General features: G+C 41.5%; 3 protein-coding genes across 3 annotated transcripts; all 3 read right to left on the bottom strand.

Moving 5' to 3' along the window:
* Window positions 1-3,918: 3,918 nt before the first annotated feature.
* On the bottom strand, window positions 3,919-13,758 carry adgrg2a (adhesion G protein-coupled receptor G2a). The gene is made up of 15 exons (XM_047568413.1): window positions 11,507-13,758; window positions 11,313-11,416; window positions 11,100-11,236; window positions 10,852-11,008; window positions 9,497-9,652; window positions 9,248-9,370; window positions 9,107-9,149; window positions 8,916-9,019; window positions 8,697-8,824; window positions 8,332-8,600; window positions 8,141-8,240; window positions 6,636-6,922; window positions 6,427-6,528; window positions 4,885-5,004; window positions 3,919-4,809 (listed from the first exon to the last, which is right to left on the bottom strand). Exons 1-15 carry the CDS (start codon window positions 12,189-12,191, stop codon window positions 4,709-4,711), a joined length of 2,616 nt encoding a protein of 871 aa, XP_047424369.1. The 5' UTR covers window positions 12,192-13,758; the 3' UTR covers window positions 3,919-4,708.
* LOC124995973 (mucin-21-like) lies at window positions 13,474-17,003 on the bottom strand. Its single transcript, XM_047568755.1, has 4 exons — window positions 16,919-17,003; window positions 14,101-15,065; window positions 13,864-13,892; window positions 13,474-13,504 (listed from the first exon to the last, which is right to left on the bottom strand). The coding sequence occupies exons 1-4, from the start codon at window positions 17,001-17,003 to the stop codon at window positions 13,474-13,476; spliced, it is 1,110 nt and encodes a 369-aa protein (XP_047424711.1).
* Window positions 16,903-18,937, bottom strand: LOC124995850. Its single transcript, XM_047568565.1, has 8 exons — window positions 18,551-18,937; window positions 18,427-18,474; window positions 18,187-18,254; window positions 18,046-18,089; window positions 17,902-17,938; window positions 17,573-17,607; window positions 17,287-17,411; window positions 16,903-17,206 (listed from the first exon to the last, which is right to left on the bottom strand). Exons 1-8 carry the CDS (start codon window positions 18,696-18,698, stop codon window positions 17,085-17,087), a joined length of 627 nt encoding a protein of 208 aa, XP_047424521.1. The 5' UTR covers window positions 18,699-18,937; the 3' UTR covers window positions 16,903-17,084.
* Between the last annotated feature and the right edge of the window lie 885 nt (window positions 18,938-19,822).

The raw sequence follows: 19,822 nt of genomic DNA, 5'->3' as shown, positions 1-19,822 counted from the left end.
CTGACCTCATGAATCTGAAGGATGTTTTATTTTATTTATTTATTTATTTATTTATTGGTAAGTTAAACTTTTGTTTAGTCATAACATAAGTAAATTAATTCTAGTCATTCTAACTCAAGCTCAGTGGGCAAAAAAGTCAGCAATCTATAATTAGCATTTAAAACTCTGAATTCATGATGGCAATTCAACGTTTGCAAAAGTTGTGGAAAGTCAGTATTAATTAAAGGCAAATGTGAGTGAGTCTGGCTGAAGTTTGAGTGGGTCATCAATAAAGTGGCTTCACTCTCAGTCAGTAGGCTACTGCGCAGACTCTGGCTCCAATTTCCCAACATGGCGGCACCCATAGCCCCAGAGTTTAAGCTTCACTTAGCACAATTTAGGCAAATGGAGAAGCGCCATCCATTTTTACTATCTTCTATTGCTCAAACGTACTTAAGTACAGTCCAGGGAAGCAAACCATAACCACAGTAGGACATTTGCAATGATGATGATCACTGCAAATATAAATAATTTTATATGCTATGTGAGAAACAGAGTCAGATGGTTACAGACTTAGTACATCTGCCGGAATGTCAAAATAAACAGATTGGATGGAGATGGCAGAATACCAACAATCTATCATTTCACTAACAAAATGAAGGGAAAATAAGTTGGATGATGTAATTCGAGATATGGCAACAAGAAGAAGAAGTAGTTGGCTGCAACATCCCAGAGTTACGGCAAGCTTTTCCCACCACTCTGTTTTAGATCCACCTGTACGTAACATGTGAAAAAGTCCTTGTAGACTGTGAAGCTTTGCAAAGACGCTGGGAAATCTGAGCAAACATCAAACAGCCGCTGAGGTGCAAATGATGCACCCTTCAGCCATAAATACAACCAGGTTATCTGGGCTCTTAGACTTTACATTTGCTTAAAGAAATATAGAGCATGGGGGCAAAAGATAATTGTACCTGAGAAAGAAAAGAATAATAATAAAAATTATGTAGGATTTCATACACTTCAAACAAAATGAAAGACTGCTGGAGTGACATGTTGTGCATGAATGAAGGTGTGAAGCTGCAACCTTTGATTTGATTAAATATGGATGGCCTGCAACACCAGACAACAAGAGCACACATTTTCATGTCACTGTGAGTTGAAGGGGGTCAGTCCTTTGTGAATTAACTTCATGTATATTTTTCCTGAGATGCATCGTGAAAATGAAAGAATTTGGTGCACCAATGTGTTTTTTCCCCTCTCGCCCTTTTCCCACGCTGCTATCATTATTCAGGTCATAAAAGCTTGTAAGCTGCTCCTCCACAGCACAGCCGCACTAAAAGTTAACCTTCAAATCTAATTAAAATGCCAGACAAAAAATATACTCCCTCGAATGATGTGTGATTAGTTAGTGAAATCTGCAAGCTAATTAGTCAAGTGAACCAGACGATGGCACATTTAGTCTGCATCGAGTTGTGAAGGTGGGATATTGAATATGACAGGACCACAGCGTACACACAAAAACAACACATGCACGCATGAAAACGTCTAGAGGGAAATTAGTGGAGGTCCCAGCAGTGACAGCATTGCTTTGGAGAAAAGAAGTGGATTTTTTATTTTTTTTTTTATCCCTCGTGGGGAAATTCTTTCTCTGCATTTGACTTATTCATTTGTTCACTCAGGAGTGTGTACACTGAGCAGTGGGCTGCCACTTAGGTACCGCCTGGGGAAATGTAGTACAGTGGCTGCAGTAAGCTTGTAATTTGAATGTTTTGCTGGTTAAAGTTGGAAGTTTTCATTTTATTCAGAAGCTGCCGCTGAGATTTCCCTCGGCAATAATGAAATGTCAGATCGCCGCAGTAAAGCCGCGAGCTTCCTTGGAGGCTGTGATCAGATCAGGAATAAAGTGATAGGAGCTGATGAGACAGGACTGAAAATGGCGTGGGATTACACTGACATCTGGTGGAAGACTGTTGAGCCTGCAGAGCATCAAGACAAATTATCTTCCTTCCATAACGCTTTACATGGATGTTACAGTGACATACTTAATCTTCACTTTGCCTGGTAAAAGTCTCATTGAGATGGTAGCAAAAAATCATCGCTACAACAACAGATTCAAACAAAATGCACAGGAATCTGACATCCTGCAGCTAAAGTAGTTAAAAAAAGACACTATTAATGTCTTTTGTTTCTTCTTTTTTATAAATCTCCTATGCCACAAATTGGGTTGGCATTATATGAAAAAAGTGACAACATGTGGAAATTATACATTAAAGCATCATCTGTAACCATGATGAGAAACAGGACCCAAACGTAGGACAATGGAGGCAATGTTTCCAAGATGATTTGATGTTACAGAAGACAATAAACAAGCCACGAAGATCCAAGGAACGGGTGAAAAGTTGTACGTAAATATTCCAGTGGTTGAAACTAGGGAATAAACTGGGAACTATTAGTATGAAGACAATCTAGATGAATACAGGAGCAGCTGGTCAACAAGAAAAACAGACAAATGCCCCCCAAGGGGCCACTACCACCATAACCGACCATGTGCGTCTCCATTATGTCCTAACTACTAGACATTTGGATAAAATAACTTACATCATGATATTTTATTTGCTCGTTCTTTAATAGTCTAGTAGAGCATTGGGTCCAGCACTGTTTTTTGTGACTGTTATGTAATACTCATATTGTCTCAGAGGTTTACCTGTCAATTTACACAAAACAAGAGGTGGAAATAAGCTAACAACAACAGAAATTCCTGCCAAGGGCCCTGATAGACTCTAGGATCACCTCTGTGTATGAACAAGTCCCAGATAAGTGGAAAACGGTAACCTGGTCTGGTGAATTCCCATTTCTGCTGAGGCTACAGACTGAAGGTCAGAATAAATCTATAGAGCTAACCTTCCCTGAGTCAACAGTCCAGGCTGCAGCTGCTGTTGGTGTAATAGTGTGGGGGAATGTTTTTACTGGACACTTTGTGCCCTTTGGTTCCAATCAATGATGGTTTGAAAATCAGAGCCTGGTTCAGTATTTTTTTCTGACCATGTGCGTCTCCATTATGTCCAAAGTTTGACATCTTCCAGCAGGTTAACACGCCATGTCACGCAGCAAAAAAAAAAAATGGTTTCATGGACATGTCATCAGACTCCTAGCTCTGTCTCCAGATCTCAACCCAGCAGAAAGCCTTGATGTGGTAGAACAGCAAGTTTGCAGCATGGATTTTATATATGAAGCAATCTTTTCAACGCAATGCAGCATCTTTAGGAAAGTTTCCAGAAACTTGGGGCATGCATGGAGAAGAACCAAGCCTGTTTGAGAGCAAACAGAGGATCTGCCCAGTGTTAGTTAATGTTTTGTTAACCAGGTTGTCAAACACATCATAAAACTCCAATAAGAAATGCACTCACTGGGGATTTGGCAGTACATATGGACTGTGTTAATACATCCCTTACAGCTCTTATATAGTTGCAAATTATGTTTGAAAAGTCAAAACCATCAAGGCTCTAAGCTATTAAAGAGGACCCTAACCAGGGTTGACGATAAAACTCGCTGATTATCACCGATTACTGCACATTCAGGAATGAAAAACACTGCGCTGTAACATCTGCTCCACTAACCTGCCATTATTCACACAGCGTCGCCCTCTCATGCGGTTCACGTCAGAGGTCGCACCGATCTGAGATCTGAACTCATGCAGAACTTTTAAAAGCTAACCGGTGCCAACCTCCGGGGCCGACCTTGACGGGCTGGCGGTTGAGCCGGCGCCGGGTGGGCATGAGGCCTTTCGCTGAAGGTTACACAACACGGTGATGAGAGGAGTGCGCTGGCATCGTGATGAGGGTTTTTTTTTTTTTTTTCCCTCGCTCATTGAAACGACTAAAGATGTAAATGTGTCATGTAGATGTGAAAGAAAAAAGACTTACTAGACAGGATGTGAGCGGAAGTTTTATTATCCTCTCTTTCATGGTGTTGTGTATGCTCTTGTACAAGGACACTCGGCAAAATCTGTCCCAGAAATAAATCTTCAGTCTTGATGGCGCTCCAGTTCGCCACTTATTCCAGCTTGTGACCTGCATCACGCTAGGACAGAGCATTTGGCATGCGCAAATATTGCATTGATTGACCTTTACCCTATTAAAGGTAGAGAATCCATCCCATCACAAAGTACTATGTGTCACATCTACGATGAGACTTGTCAAGTTAACTCTCTACTGAAATATATAAAAAATAAAGGTTAGTGCAGTACTGAATAAAACACTGAGAATTACATTTATGTTAAAAATATATATATACCAGAATACTTAAAAATAGACTCTATGCTAACTGTGCCTGTTCTGGGCGATTAATAAAATGCAGTTTTCTGTTTTCATTCACATTCTCACGTTAAAATAATATCATGATCATATTTACAGCTACAGCACTAACTTTCAAACATGCGCTCTCCACAAACACTGAGGCACAGCTGTAATAGTGAAATAATTAATTCAGTCAGACACACATCTCCGCTAATGATACCGTCTTACTCTGCGTCTAAGTGCTCTTAGTGCTTCCTTTGTCCTTCACTACACCTTTAAAGCTTATATCTTCTGTACATCTGCTCCTGTCACGTTCTTTTTTCTTTTTTTTCTTTCTTTGTTTACTCAAGCTGCAGGAGATCACCAACATCTGACCGACTACTCTCTCGGAGTAGATAATTACTGTAATCAGAAACGGATGCTTGGCACAGTCGTCACGCATCGCCTTGCTGTAACTGATTTCTCCTGTGAATCTCGTTGAGGACAACATCGCTGTTGGCGCCTTCAGATATCCCGCTGTCCGCAAACACAGAGCCTGTGGGGGAGAAATACAGAATCAGCCTGCATTCACATCGCACAGGAAGGCTGATCGGGCCTTGCAACAACATACCGCTGCCGTTGGTGCCAGCGCTGGCGACAGAGGAGCTCCGGGAGGCGAAATGAAAATCTGAGGTGGATGGTCGAGTGATCTGAGTGTTCTTGTTGTTCTGGGTGGCCATCCGACTCCACTCTAAGGAGACATTTGTATATGATCAAACTTTCTGCGTGGCATAATTTTAACAGCAGGTCAACTATGTTTTAACTGGACTGAGCCTCTCCTTAGCAATGTTTGCTAGGTCAAAGCAACTAGTGTTTACTAGTTTAAGCAGCTGTGGAAAAAGTTTTCAGAGAATCCAGCATCGAACCAACATCGTGATTACAGAAACCTGCGTTTAAAAAAAAAAAAAAAAAACACTATTATGGTAGTAGTAAGACAGTATATATTATATATACACCAGTTATGACCTGCCCTCCATGAAGGACATGGGCCTTCTCTGGGTGTCCTGTGTTGTCTGGTATTATTGTTGTATTATGTGTGCTTGTCTTCCTGGGGATAGCTACTGCCACCAAGGAATGTTATTGCTATGGGGTGGAGGTATCTGGTCTGGTCTGGTCTATGTGGGTGCGACATGTCTAAGTAACACCTACACCAATGCCAGGTCCCATCAGTTTCCAATCAGTACATTATATTGTCACAATATGGCTATTGTTATATGGTTCACCCGTCAGTGGTCATAATATTATGGCTGATTGGTGGTTACATCTAATTCCGGTTACTGACGTTTGCTGAACACAACGATGGCAGCAAGGCAAGCGTCTCGCTTGTGTTTTGTCACCAATAGTTTTGTTTTAAATGTACTTGTATGTACAAAACAATGACACATTCCAACATAAAAACATAAAAAGTCGTGATACCAGTGGGTATGTAATGCAAATCGAGCTGTAACCTCTGAGGCTGATGCCAGCACGCAAATTTCTAGTTGCCGTTTACATTCTTTCCCCCAGGCGATAAGGAAACATCATTTACAGGAAACACCATGGCGACACGGTCCACACCACTGATGCTATGCAACTGGCCAAACATCCACATCACCTTGGACACTGTTTTTTTGTATGTTTTCATAATGCTAATTCTGAACATTTATTTATTTATTTTAATTACACTGCTTATTTTTATTTTACTTCAATTTCATTTCATTTTCTTTATCTTTCCTGTGGTTTTTATGAGTGTTTACTTTTATGCGCAACAAAGTAATCTCCCTCACAGATCATTAAAGTCTGTCTAGGTCTAATACCAAGTTCCTTAAATGGCCACTTAAACCTGGTTCCGAAAGTGAGTCAACTCCCCCCAAGACCTAGAAATGTCCAACTTTGCAACAGGACGTTATGTATGTACAGTATATCACAGGGCAGCTGTTTGCCTGGACATCACCAGCTCCATTCACTCTCAAACCTCTTATGACAATCTTTGAATTAACCGGGCGCTGACAAGATGGCAGCTCTTAAGGAATGCTTAAGGTTTCAGCCATCTTTATATATAATCAGTGATGTTAACACAATCAATGTCCGGAATCGATCACCAGGGATCACCTGGTCCCCAAATTACACCCACCTGAGTTTTCAGCAAGTCGCAACTTTCCACAGCAAAGATAAGTTCTCCACTGCCTGCGGACATTTTCCTTCACAGCACAGTGGAAAACAAAGACAAGGAAACCTACACAGAGAGAAGAGTAGCGTCTAGGTTATATACTGTATCATATGTGGGTCTACTTGTCATCATTATGGGAATCATTGTGTGGAAATCTCTCGTTGCCGTCTCACCTTGCAGACTGTTCAGTATGGTGAAAAAGTAGATAAAGGGTAAGTAGAGGGGTCCCCAGGCGAACAGGGCGAACCCCCAGGTAAGGCCGAGCAGGATGACGAGGCCACAGATGCTGCGCAGATCGCTCATCACGCCCCTGTTGGGGGACTGGTTATGAGGGTTCTGCCTCTTGATCCGGGCCAGCTGGACCATGACCGTGATGAAAACCAGCAGGCACAGGACGAAGATCAGGAGGTAGTAGCCCACCACACCCACGTAGAACGCTTTGTCGTTACGGATCCAGCAGCTACACGGTGACACAATAAGATTTATTTGATTTATTAAAAGACTGATTGACTAGATCAGGGGTGTCAAACATGTGCCCCGGGGGCCAAGACCAGTCAGGGGGATTTTTCAAAATACTTATCCTGCTGTTCAAGTGATTTGCCTGATTGTTGCTGTGTTGCATTTTATGCATCAATGTCATTAGTGGCTATGAGAAACCAAGTCATTGGTCAGCAGTTCGCTGGCATTGCTGAACATCTGAACATCTGAGGCCCTGGTTTTTAGGCACAATGACATGATCATCTAAAAAGAATCAACTGTAGACTAGCTGATCAGCATGATTTCTGTGAAGGCTGCTCTGTACGACAGTTTGTAGCTCTTCCTAGCTTCCCAGCTAATAGTAGCTAGTTTCCTTACTGAATACAGAGTACTGCTGGTGGGGTTATTTCCTCTCAAGCAGGTGCACAGCATATGTTCAGAGAGTTGACTGTATTCTGCAGTGACAAAAGCAACATGTGAAAATGTCTCAGACGGCTTTCGTTGCCAGTGGGTCTTTAATGACGGTTTGGCATCTCTGCAACCCTTTATTATACCGACACGTTTTGGCAATCCTGGATTATCCCATGAGCCGGTCTAATGAAGTTGTTCCATTCCCTGCAAGTGTTGACCTCTACCCAAACACAATTTCTTCAAAAAGCCAGATACACAAGCCAGCAATACAGCGCATGTCCAAATGTCTGCTGATGATGCTTTCCAAATAGTTTAGTTTCTAGTGTTTCATATAATGAGGACAGACATTTTAAGATGCTTTGACCCGGTGCTAACAACACTCTTATAGCCTGGAGCAGCTAGCTAGATACCTCTGCATAGGATAATCCTACAACCAGTCAAAGACAATTGGTTGAAAACAAATTCAGCTACATGCGCTCAGTTGACCCATATGACTATGTCGCTGTCAACCGTCCATCGCTGCATAAAACCTGTCCAAATGACGATTATTGGCCAAAACATAACTAGTTCCCAATGGAGAGATTCCAGACCACCACAAAAAGTTTAGGGCAGGGGAAGTCGGGCAGGCTTTAAGGCTACTACCTTTATTTAATGACCTGTAAATGTCTTGAATATAGAATGAACAAGATTATGTATTGTATAAGTTAAAAACACTGAACTAGGTTATATGGTAGTGTAATATGATATTTTACTGTGGAGAGCAAATCATTTATATTAGCATGTAACTTACAAGTCATTTGAAGTGCCATTTGTGTTTCTTCCATATGAAGTCGGACCATAGTTGTTTTTGTCCACTGATATCACAACAGTCACCACGATAAATGGAATGCCTAAAAGTAAAATAAAAATCTATTAATTTGTACAAATTATTACAAGCATGAAAAAACACTGTATATTTGGATCTCAGGTGAAGGTTCCTACCCCAGCCCATCAGCGAGAATTTCAACATGTATCTGCCCAGGTATGGAGTGAAAACCCGGATGATGCTCAGGTACATGTGCAGCGCCTCAAGACCTGCCCAAGTGAACGATGACAGAAGGAAGTAGTGCAGGAAGAAGGCAGTGCTAATACACAGACCCACAGCATCATAGAGCGCCAGCCAACTGTTCAGCAAGAAGACCACATTGAGGAGTAGGAGGGACAGGCAGAGCTGGACCAGGATCTTGGCTGGAATATCCCGCAGCAGTTTTCTGCAATTTGTAGATGAAACATTTTTTTTTTTTATTCTAGCTTTGAAATGTTCCAATTTATGTAGTCTGGGCTTTGGGAAAGATATGAATTCTTACTCAAACAAAAGATGTGTAATCAAGGTGACACCAAGAAAAAAAGTAGAGATTCCGCAGCCGATGTAGGTGATGAAAGTAAGAATCTGAACCTGCAGAGGGTCTATTTTTTCAGTTTGTCTAGACACATCCTGTATTGTGGACACAAACATGACAAAATTTAGATTCAGATTCGTCTATATTTCCATAATCCGGATTTCACACAAATGCACAGACACTGACCAGGAGTATAGCAAAGGCTGTGAGGTGGTTGCAGCTGCAGGTTGTTTCTTCAGAAGTGTTATTGACAACACTGCAACCTGCATGGCTCCAGCCTCCGTCACCACCTGGAGAATGGAAAACACCACATTAAGAAGGAGTACTCCTACCCAGACCAAATTGAATTTTAACAAGACTGGCGGTTATGTACTCACCATTTTGGCTGAAGTTCCAAAATGCACAGGCCACGTAGTTTGCCTTCAAATGAGAAAATTAGACAGGAGAAAATCATCACAGGAGTGACAGAGTTAGTCTTAGTCTTTAATGGTGCTATACCAAATCTCTTGCATGCTTACATGTATAGGGTTGCTATTTTTGATGGTAAACTCTATGTTTTCCGTCAGGTTGCTGATTGACAGATTGGCCACGCTGGAGGACAGAACTGGACTGACAAGAATTTCGTTATTCAGTGAGGCATCCTGCAAAAATAAAGACATTTTTTATTTAAATACACAAATGTACAATGTACATACAATCATGTAAATAATACTTAATTACTTATTATACTTTGTCAAACATGTGTTATTGTCACAGTAAGGGAGTACCTGGAAAAAAACACTTTTGGTGTAGAAAGTGAACTGGACTCTGCTGGCCTGCTGCTGCTCCTCCAGACTGAGACTGGCTGTGAGGGACGAGGGCAGGAAGACCGACCCCATAGCAGAGTCTGACTTCTTGAGCCGAGACTGGCTGAGGTTACGGAGCTGGAATAAATAAAAAATAAGAAAGAATGTCTAATATAATGCACGGATGTCAGTTTATGTCCCAATATTTGAAACTGAAATGTTAGCATTCTGCTGACAAGAGCCTCTGTTATTTTTATTGTTTTTTATTATTCTATTAATTGCATAGTTCTATATGACATGGGTGGTGTTTGTGAGTGATCTGAGACTCTACATTTGCCACTCAAGGCTGCATGTTTTGCTCCATTTGTGGAAAAGATTCATTCATTCATTGAAAAAAATGAAAAAAAATGAGAGTGAATTTAAGTAGTGTCACTAATGGAGCACAAGGACCCGAAACACTTAGGACATACTTATAATAGGTACTATTAGAGATGTTGTCTGAGAATACGGTTTGTTGTCAGCCTTACATGCAGAATCTGAAGTACTGTAACTTTCAGGGTTAAATACTTTTCTTATGAAGGTAAGAATTTTAAAAGTTTTAGGGGCATATAGAAATATGTCAATAAAATCCAAAAGATACTGTTTCCATATTAAAGCCTTCTCCTTAAACTCTCCTAGTCTAAATTATTTAAAATATAAAATCATTCACATAAGGATTCTACCAAGAGTTGTTGGTATCCTGTTGAGAAACGTAAGATTGTCTGTACACAACAAGTCTGGCCACTCAAACCTAGGATAGAATTTAAAAAAAAAGTCTGTATCAATTTTCGATCTACGTTCCAACCCTCACCTATGGTCATGAACTTTGGGTAAGGACTGAAAGAACAAGAACAAGTATACGAGCGGCCGAAATTAGCCAGGGTAAGGATTTCGGACACATGGGAGGAGCTCAGAGTAGAACCAGTGCGCCTCCACATCGAGAGGAGTCACTTGAGGTGGCTAGGGCATCTGGTAAGGATGCCTCCTGGACACCTCCCGTTAGAGGTGTTCCAGATATGTCCCACCAGAGGAACACCTAAGGGCCGGCCCAGGACATGATAGAGGGATTATATCTCCCGTCTGGCCTGGGAACTCCGGGGGATTCCTCCGGAGGAGCTGGTGGCCAGAGAGAGGGTTGTCAGGATCTCCCTACCGAGGCTGCTGCCCCCACAACCAGGACCCGGATAAGCCAAGAAGATGGACGGACCGTATCACACATGTTACAGATGTGTCCCAGATGTTATTCTTATATGGGGCACTCAAGAAACTTTATGTGACTTTATTCTTTTTTGTGTTACCTCAACATTATGTGTGTTAACGATGTTAATAGAAGTTGTTGGAAAGTTGGTCCAATCCACTGTCCTGACTGCCAGAACCAGTGATTCCGTTGAGAAGATCTCAAACTTATCGGTGACAGCCATCTTGAGACCCAGGTCGTCCACCATATGGATCAGCCTAGAGCCAGGAAAGACAACAGAACAGAGACATGATGGGAAAATACAATCTGTGAATGCATGTGTTGCAGTTAGAGGCACGTGAGTCGAACCTGTTAGACGTTGAAGACAGTGCCGCCGAGTCACCGACCATAAGGTTGCTGATAACGCTGAGGGCCTTTTTTCCCAGGTCCTGAGAGACCGAAGGGGCGTCAAGAAGCTCCTCCAGCTTACCCACCAACTGCTCCACCTGCAACATCCATCAATTAACCGAAAAGTTTCAAAAACGTTTGTCCAACATGTCAGAAGACAGACCAACAGTTCACCTCAGTGGAGTTGAGCTTAGACACATCGCTTGTTTGATTCAATAACTCGTTGGCTTGTTCCACCTCCGTCGTCTCTGTGGTGGTTATGGAATTAATCCCAGCACCTTGATGAGGAGTCATAGCAAACGACATTCGTCTAAATGCAGCTTCAATCGGAATCGTAATAAAACTCTTTAAATATGAACAGTACGTACTGGTCACTGCGGCGTTTGTGTTTGGGCTGTTGAGGGTGGTGGTTTTGAGAGTTGTTGTAGTAGTCAAGGAACCTTTTGCAGTAGCTGTGTTAGTCTGAGGTTGATCATGTGTAGTTGTGGAAGTTGTAGGAGTTTCGGTAGTTTGAGTGATAACACTGGATTCTTCAGTTGTTGTTGTTGTTGTTGTTGTTGTTGTTGTTGCTGCTGCTGTTAAACTGGCAGCTGGTCCTTGGGTTGTTTGGATGCTGTTGGCAGTCGACTGACCTACACTCACTGTTGTGTGATTTGTAGCCTGGTTCTGTTGTGTCTCTGCAGTTGTTGCATGGGTCGTGCTGACTCCCACAGTTTGGTTGTTGGAAAAAGTAGCTGGAGTAATAATAGCCGTTAAACCGTTCTTTAGTGTGTAATTGCTGTTAGATGTAGTTGTACTGTGTGCTGTGGTGTAATTGCTGCTGGCTGTAGTTGTACTGTGTGCTGTGGTGTAACTGCTGCTAGCTGTAGTTGTACTGTGTGCTGTGGTGTAACTGCTGCTGGCTGTAGTTGTACTGTGTGCTGTGGTGTAACTGCTGCTGGCTGTAGTTGCTGATGTGTAACTGGGAGATGTTGTAAATGGGCTAATTGTTGTGTAACTGTCAGTCGCTGTAGTTACTCTGGAATTGTTGACAACCTTAGTTGCACTGTACATTTCTGTATAACTGTTGCTAAGTGTAGTTGCACTTATGTTATTTTGAGATAGTATAAATGGGGTGACCGTTGGGTTACTTGTAACTAAACTACTGGATAGTGTCCTGTTTGTTACTGTTGTGATTATAGTTTCGTTGTACTGTGTTGTGTGATTGGCAGAATATGTGGCTGTAGTTGTGTTGTTATCTGTTGTGTTACTGACAGAAGGTGTGGCTGTAGTTGCGTTGTTACCTTGTGTGTTACTGACAGAAGGTGTGGCTGTAGTTCTGTTATCTGTTGTGTTACTGACAGAAGGTGTGGCTGTAATTGTCTTGTTACCTGTTGTGTTACTGACAGAAGGTGTGGCTGTAGTTGTCTTGTTAGCTGTTGTGTTACTGACAGAATGTGTGGCTGTAGTTGTGTTGTTACCTGTTGTGTTACTGACAGAAGGTGTGGCTGTAGTTGTGTTATTACCTGTTGTGTTACTGACAGAGGGTGTGGCTGTAGTTGTGTTGTTACCTGTTGTGTTACTGACAGAAGGTGTGGCTGTAGTTGCGTTGTTACCTGTTGTGTTACTGACAGAGGGTGTGTCTGTAGTTGTGTTGTTAGCTGTTGTGTTACCGACAGAAGGTGTGTCTGTAGTTGTGTTGTTAGCTGTTGTGTTACCAACAGAAGGTGTGGGTATAGTTGTGTTGTTACCTGTTGTTTTACTGACAGAAGGTGTGGCTGTAGTTGTGTTGTTAGCTGTTGTGTTACCGCCAGAAGGCGTGTCTGTAGTTGTGTTGTTAGCTGTTGTGTTACTGACGGAAGGTGTGGGTATAGTTGTGTTGTTACCTGTTGTTTTACTGACAGAAGGTGTGGCTGTAGTTGCGTTGTTACCTGTTGTGTTACTGACGAAAGGTGTGGCTGTAGTTGTGGCTGTAGTTGTGTTGTTACCTGTTGTTTTACTGACAGAAGGTGTGGCTGTAGTTGTGTTGTTATCTGTTGTTTTACTGACAGAAGGTGTAGCTGTTGTTGTGTAGTTACCTGTTGTTTTACTGACAGAAGGTGTGGCTATAGTTGTGTTGTTACCTGTTGTGTTATCGACAGAAGGTGAGTCTGTAATTGTGTTGTTACCTGTTGTGTTACCGACAGTAGGTGTGGGTACAGTTGTGTTGTTACCTGTTGTTTTACTGACAGAAGGTGTGGCTGTAGTTGTGTTGTTAACTGTTGTGTTACTGACAGAGGGTGTAGCTGTAGTTGCGTTGTTACCTTGTGTGTTACTGACAGAAGGTGTGGCTGTAGTTGTTTTGTTACCTGTTGTGTTACTGACAGAAGGTGTGGTTGTAGTTGTGGCTGTAATTGTGTTGTTAGCTGTTATGTTACCGACAAAAGGTGAGTCTGTAGTTGTGTTGTTAGCTGTTGTGTTACCGACAGAAGGTGTGGGTATAGTTGTGTTGTTACCTGTTGTTTTACTGACAGAAAGTGTGGCTGTAGTTGTGTTGTTACCTGTTGTGTTACTGACAGAAGGTGTGACTGTAGTTGTGTTGTTACCTGTTGTGTTACTGACAGAAGGTGTGGCTGTAGTTGTGGCTGTAGTTGTGTTGTTACCTGTTGTTTTACTGACAGAAGGTGTGGCTGTAGTTGCGTTGTTACCTTGTGTGTTACTGACAGAAGGTGTGGCTGTAGTTCTGTTATACTGTTGTGTTACTGACAGAAGGTGTGGCTGTAATTGTCTTGTTACCTGTTGTGTTACTGACAGAAGGTGTGGTTGTAGTTGTGGCTGTAGTTGTGTTGTTACCTTGTGTGTTACTGACAGAAGGTGTGGCTGTAGTTGTGTTGTTATCGCTTGTGTTACTGACAGAAGGTGTGGCTGTAATTGTGTTGTTAGCTGTTGTGTTACCGACAGTAGGTGTGGGTACAGTTGTGTTGTTACCTGTTGTTTTACTGACAGAAGGTGTGGTTGTAGTTGTGGCTGTAGTTGTGTTGTAATCTGTTGTGTTACTGACAGAGGGTGTGGCTGTAGTTGTGTTGTTAGCTGTTGTGTTACCGACAGAAGGTGTGTATGTAGTTGTGTTGTTAGCTGTTGTGTTACCAACAGAAGGTGTGGGTATAGTTGTGTTGTTACCTGTTGTTTTACTGACAGAAGGTGTGGCTGTAGTTGTGTTGTTAGCTGTTGTGTTACCGCCAGAAGGCGTGTCTGTAGTTGTGTTGTTAGCTGTTGTGTTACTGACGGAAGGTGTGGGTATAGTTGTGTTGTTACCTGTTGTTTTACTGACAGAAGGTGTGGCTGTAGTTGCGTTGTTACCTGTTGTGTTACTGACGAAAGGTGTGGCTGTAGTTGTGGCTGTAGTTGTGTTGTTACCTGTTGTTTTACTGACAGAAGGTGTGGCTGTAGTTGTGTTGTTATCTGTTGTTTTACTGACAGAAGGTGTAGCTGTTGTTGTGTAGTTACCTGTTGTTTTACTGACAGAAGGTGTGGCTATAGTTGTGTTGTTACCTGTTGTGTTATCGACAGAAGGTGAGTCTGTAATTGTGTTGTTACCTGTTGTGTTACCGACAGTAGGTGTGGGTACAGTTGTGTTGTTACCTGTTGTTTTACTGACAGAAGGTGTGGCTGTAGTTGTGTTGTTAACTGTTGTGTTACTGACAGAGGGTGTAGCTGTAGTTGCGTTGTTACCTTGTGTGTTACTGACAGAAGGTGTGGCTGTAGTTGTGTTGTTACCTGTTGTGTTACTGACAGATTGTGTGGTTGTAGTTGTGGCTGTAGTTGTGTTGTTAGCTGTTATGTTACCGACAAAAGGTGAGTCTGTAGTTGTGTTGTTAGCTGTTGTGTTACCGACAGAAGGTGTGGGTATAGTTGTGTTGTTACCTGTTGTTTTACTGACAGAAAGTGTGGCTGTAGTTGTGTTGTTACCTGTTGTGTTACTGACAGAAGGTGTGGTGACTGTTGTATAGAGTGGCTGTAGTTGTTGTTTGTTACCTGTTGTTTTACTGACAGAAGGTGTGGCTGTAGTTGTGTTGTTATCTGTTGTTTTACTGACAGAAGGTGTAGCTGTTTTTGTGTAGTTACCTGTTGTTTTACTGACAGAAGGTGTGGCTATAGTTGTGAGGTTACCTGTTGTGTTACTGACAGAAGGTGTGGTTGTAGTTGTGGCTGTAGTTGTGTTGTTACCTTGTGTGTTACTGACAGAAGGTGTGGCTGTAGTTGTGTTGTTATCGCTTGTGTTACTGACAGAAGGTGTGGCTGTAATTGTGTTGTTAGCTGTTGTGTTACCGACAGTAGGTGTGGGTACAGTTGTGTTGTTACCTGTTGTTTTACTGACAGAAGGTGTGGCTGTAGTTGTGTTATCACCTGTTGTGTTACTGACAGAAAGTGTGGCTGTAGTTGTGTTGTTACCTGTTGTGTTACTGACAGAAGGTGTGGCTGTAATTGTGGCTGTAGTTGTGTTGTTACCTGTTGTGTTACTGAGAGAAGGTGTGGCTGTAGTTGAGTTGTTATCTGTTGTTTTACCGACAGAAGGTGTAGCTGTTGTTGTGTAGTTACCTGTTGTTTTACTGACAGAAGGTGTGGGTATAGTTGTGTTGTTACCTGTTGTTTTACCGACAGAAGGTGTAGCTGTTGTTGTGTAATTACCTGTTGTTCTACTGACAGAAGGTGTGGGTATAGTTGTGTTGTTACCTGTTGTTTTACTAACAGAAGGTGTAGCTGTTGTTGTGTAATTACCTGTTGTTCTACTGACAGAAGGTGTGGGTATAGTTATGTTGTTACCTGTTGTTTTACTAACAGAAGGTGTAGGTGTTGTTGTGTAGTTACCTGTTGTTTTACTGACAGAAGGTGTGGGTATAGTTGTGTTGTTACCTGTTGTTCTACTGACAGAAGGTGTGCCCGTAGCTGTGAAATCTGTTGTGCGGGTAGTAAAATGTGAAACTGTAGTTGTGCTATACTCTGTCGTGCCATTGGGAGAAGGAGTAACAGTAGTTACATTCTGGTCTGTTGAGTGACTGTTAACAGGAGGTGTGTCTGTTGTTGTCATTCTGCTCATTGTTGTGTTGTTGAGAGACACTGGGGTGAAGTTGTCACTTAGAACAGCGAGAGTCTGATTTGCCTCACTACAACAGAAGAAATAAAAACAAAATCCATATTTAATATATATATATTAAATATATATATATATTTAAGTACTTGTCTGAAGCTGCTACCTGGTAAACATTTCAAAAACACACCAAGTTACAACATTTTGGAAAACATACATACATATAACATATATATACATATATATATATATATATATTTAAAAATAACATGTATAATTTCTTACCTGTCTGAAAAACATAAAATATATAGAATTCGTGCCAAAATAAATAAATATTAAATTGAAGTATCTGGCTGTAATCCTATCTTTCAGGCTTCTCAATTATATTTGTTCAAATTAATGAAATACCTAAAATTTGCCTTCATAGCATCCAGTTAGCTTGGCGGGAGCTTAGCTTAGCAAGACTCCCGACTCTTTGTTTTTATCTGTGTTTGATTTGATATTTCAGAAGTGGTGATTTAAAGGGATACGCCACCCTTATGTGAAATTTAGTCACTCACCGTGTTCCCCAGAGTTGAATAAGTGAAAAAAATATTCTAATCCAGCAGCGCAGCTGTTAGCCTTGGCGCTGTAGTGCTGCCAATGTTCTCGTACATTCACGTTGACGTTGACTACAAATGTCAATGCAATTAACATGAAGGAATTGCCTAGAGGAGATAGACAGGCAAAGCACCGCTGCCAGGCACAAAGACACCACGCAGCACCTTAAGACCAGTCACGCCTGTGAGTTGACGGAAGTTGCGGGCTGGTTCTGCCATTCTGTTTAGCAGTAGTATGTACATTTTTCATCATTGAGACAGTTAAGTTAAGTGTGTGGGGTCCTACATTTTAAACATTTGTTACCATTCAAATACAAAGATCTCAGGTTGGCAAATGTCTGAGGCTGACATGTTGCTGGGCAACCAGGTCAGGTTGGACGCCAACAGATCATGCACGGATAAACCAGGTGGGCCGCACACCACTGAGGAAACAAAGAGTACCGTCAGGATTAGTGATAAATGAACATGTAATAGGTTACATACTAGCATGCTGACTACTAACTCATGCGGGCGGGTGGGCTTTCAACAGTCATTGATGTTGTGTTAATGTTCTGTTGTACAAGTTTATTCAGGGCGCTGACGTTGACGGGTCCAGACATCTCCAGAGTCACCATGCAGATGTACAGCCTGGAGACCAGCAGCAAAGAGAGGGATTTATCATCACATTGTTAATTAATAGAGTGAAAGCCCGCACTTCATCATCAGTTACGACTTATTTAACCACCACCAAAAATAAGACAGACATCCGTGTTCAACACGTTTACATGAGCGCTTTCCTGAATGCTTACTTTTCTTCGGTGCCATGGCATTCCACGTGAGCGCCCTGGAAAAACAAAACAATTCATGAAGCGAGATTAACAACACTCGTATGAAAAGAATCACCTAAAACAACATAAGCGATCTCTTTAGACTAGACATAGACCGACTTTAATGATCCACGAGGGAAATTACGTTGTCACCGTAGCTTTGTCGCACATAAAAGTAAACACTCATAAAAACCACACAAAAAAAGATGAAGTAAAATAAGATTAAAATAAAGTAAAATAAAAATAAGTACGATCCAGCAAAATAAAATAAACAGGATAAGTGTTAAACTGTTATCCGCTTCGAGATTTACCTTGTAGTGCTGTAAAATCTTTGAATAATTGTAGCATCTGGAAACAAACGTGCAAATTACTATCAGAAAAATAGTCGGTATTGAGGTATTACGTGATGTTGCAATGAATTTGATTTAACTGGTTCAAAATGGGTAGAAACTTACAGTGACTGTGGGGAGCATGGTTGTTCTGGATTAGGTCGTAATAACTGTCAAATCAGGTTAGAAAGTCAGTAGTATGTAGCATTATATAAAGCAAAAAAAAAATTAAAAAAATCGAATTCAATGGTAGTGTGCTGTACATACCAAGCTTTTAATGCTGGTGATATTTAACCCTGAATTGGTGACATTGATTCTCGTGGTATAAAACTGGCCTAAAAAAAAAAAAGAAAAGAAAGAAGATGAAAAGAAGTCACTGACAGGTTTTGAGACTAATAAACAGATGTTTACTATTGCAGATAGCTAGATGAGAAGACTGATATCACCCTAGTTACTTATGGTAATCTTGTAAACCTGTTTTGTTTCTTTCTTTTTTTTTTGTCTTACTTGTAGTATTACAGAAAGCGCTGCAATAACAGGAGTGAGATGTTTTATCTGAAACGCAGACAAACACGGTTAGAGCGGCAGTGAATGGTGGATTAAAGGGAGTCTGTGTGTTTAGGGTACTCACTGCTGCTGGGGGGATCTGTGGTCGGCTGTGGAGGTGTGTCAGGGTTTGGATCCGAGACATGGCTACAGGGTAAAGATGGATCAGATACAGGGTGTACACACAGACATGCACTTGGTGTACACAGGAAGAATAAGGTGTCGCTCACCATGTGATGTTGTGATATTCGGCCTGCTGGTTCAACGGGCAGATATTACTCAGAGGAGGCGTGCATTTCAGTCCGATGCCATTCGCCTGGTTCATACCCTTACAAAGATTCTGAGCTGGAGTGGACAGAGCGAAAACATTCACTCTTACACTAGTTTGTGAGAGAGGCCTGAGAATAATCTACATAAACTTCCTCTGAGTGCAACTGAAGCTCATCGGAGCCATTTAGTCCTAAGCAGCGGAGCGACGCCACACCAACTTTCCACCGCATAGATTTTGTGGGGATGTTGAGCTGACTTCCTGGCTTAGAAATTTAAGCTAGTGAGTATTAGCATCAGGATACAAGCTAAGATAATGTTACAGAAGAATATATGTTTCTAACTTCAACCTATGTTCCAGTAACGTGTAGTGCATGAAACCTGTCTAAGGTTGCTGTTGTAGAAGTTATACTAGGCTCCCTATTTTATATACCATATAAAAATACCCAGAATGTGCAGTGAGTCCTGGTTTATTTTTGTAATACTAAACCAGTTTGGTTTGATGGGACTTTGGCTGCCAACTAAAACTAATTAAGACAAATACTTGTATAATAAAGAAAAACTTTTGAGTGACAATAAACTTCTAACATGTAACATTTTAAGCGAAAGCAGGTTCAAATCAGACACAATGGTCAACTCTGTTTTCAAGCAGGAACCTGGAGAGGATGGAAATTTGTGGCACGCCTCCAGACTTCCAATTTTTATGATATGTTTGGGAGGTGGATTGTCACAACAGCTTGCATGACAGCATTCCTGTCACTGCTTTGCATGCCTGTGCGACACGTGCCAGTCCAAAGCAAGGGGGCAGTTTGCATGTTTTCAAAATACTGCACAATGTTTCGAGCTGTGTAACTGAGAGCGTGTGACGTTGAATATATTTGAATGCTCAACTGAGAAAAAAAAAAGGTTTTTACTTATTAAACTTTCTGGTGCAGTTTAATGTCCGTTCACACTTTGACCTTAATGTGTTAAGAGGTTTGATTATACAGTACTGTGCCAAAGTTTTGAAAAGGCGCTCACCAATTCCCTGCACCTGTCTGGTTGCCACTTGCATCCGTACATTCTCCATTTTACATGATGTTGGAGCATT

Source organism: Mugil cephalus, chromosome 18, assembly GCF_022458985.1.
Source record: "Mugil cephalus isolate CIBA_MC_2020 chromosome 18, CIBA_Mcephalus_1.1, whole genome shotgun sequence".
Lineage (NCBI taxonomy): Eukaryota > Metazoa > Chordata > Actinopteri > Mugiliformes > Mugilidae > Mugil > Mugil cephalus.
This window is presented reverse-complemented; position numbering and strand designations above follow the sequence as displayed.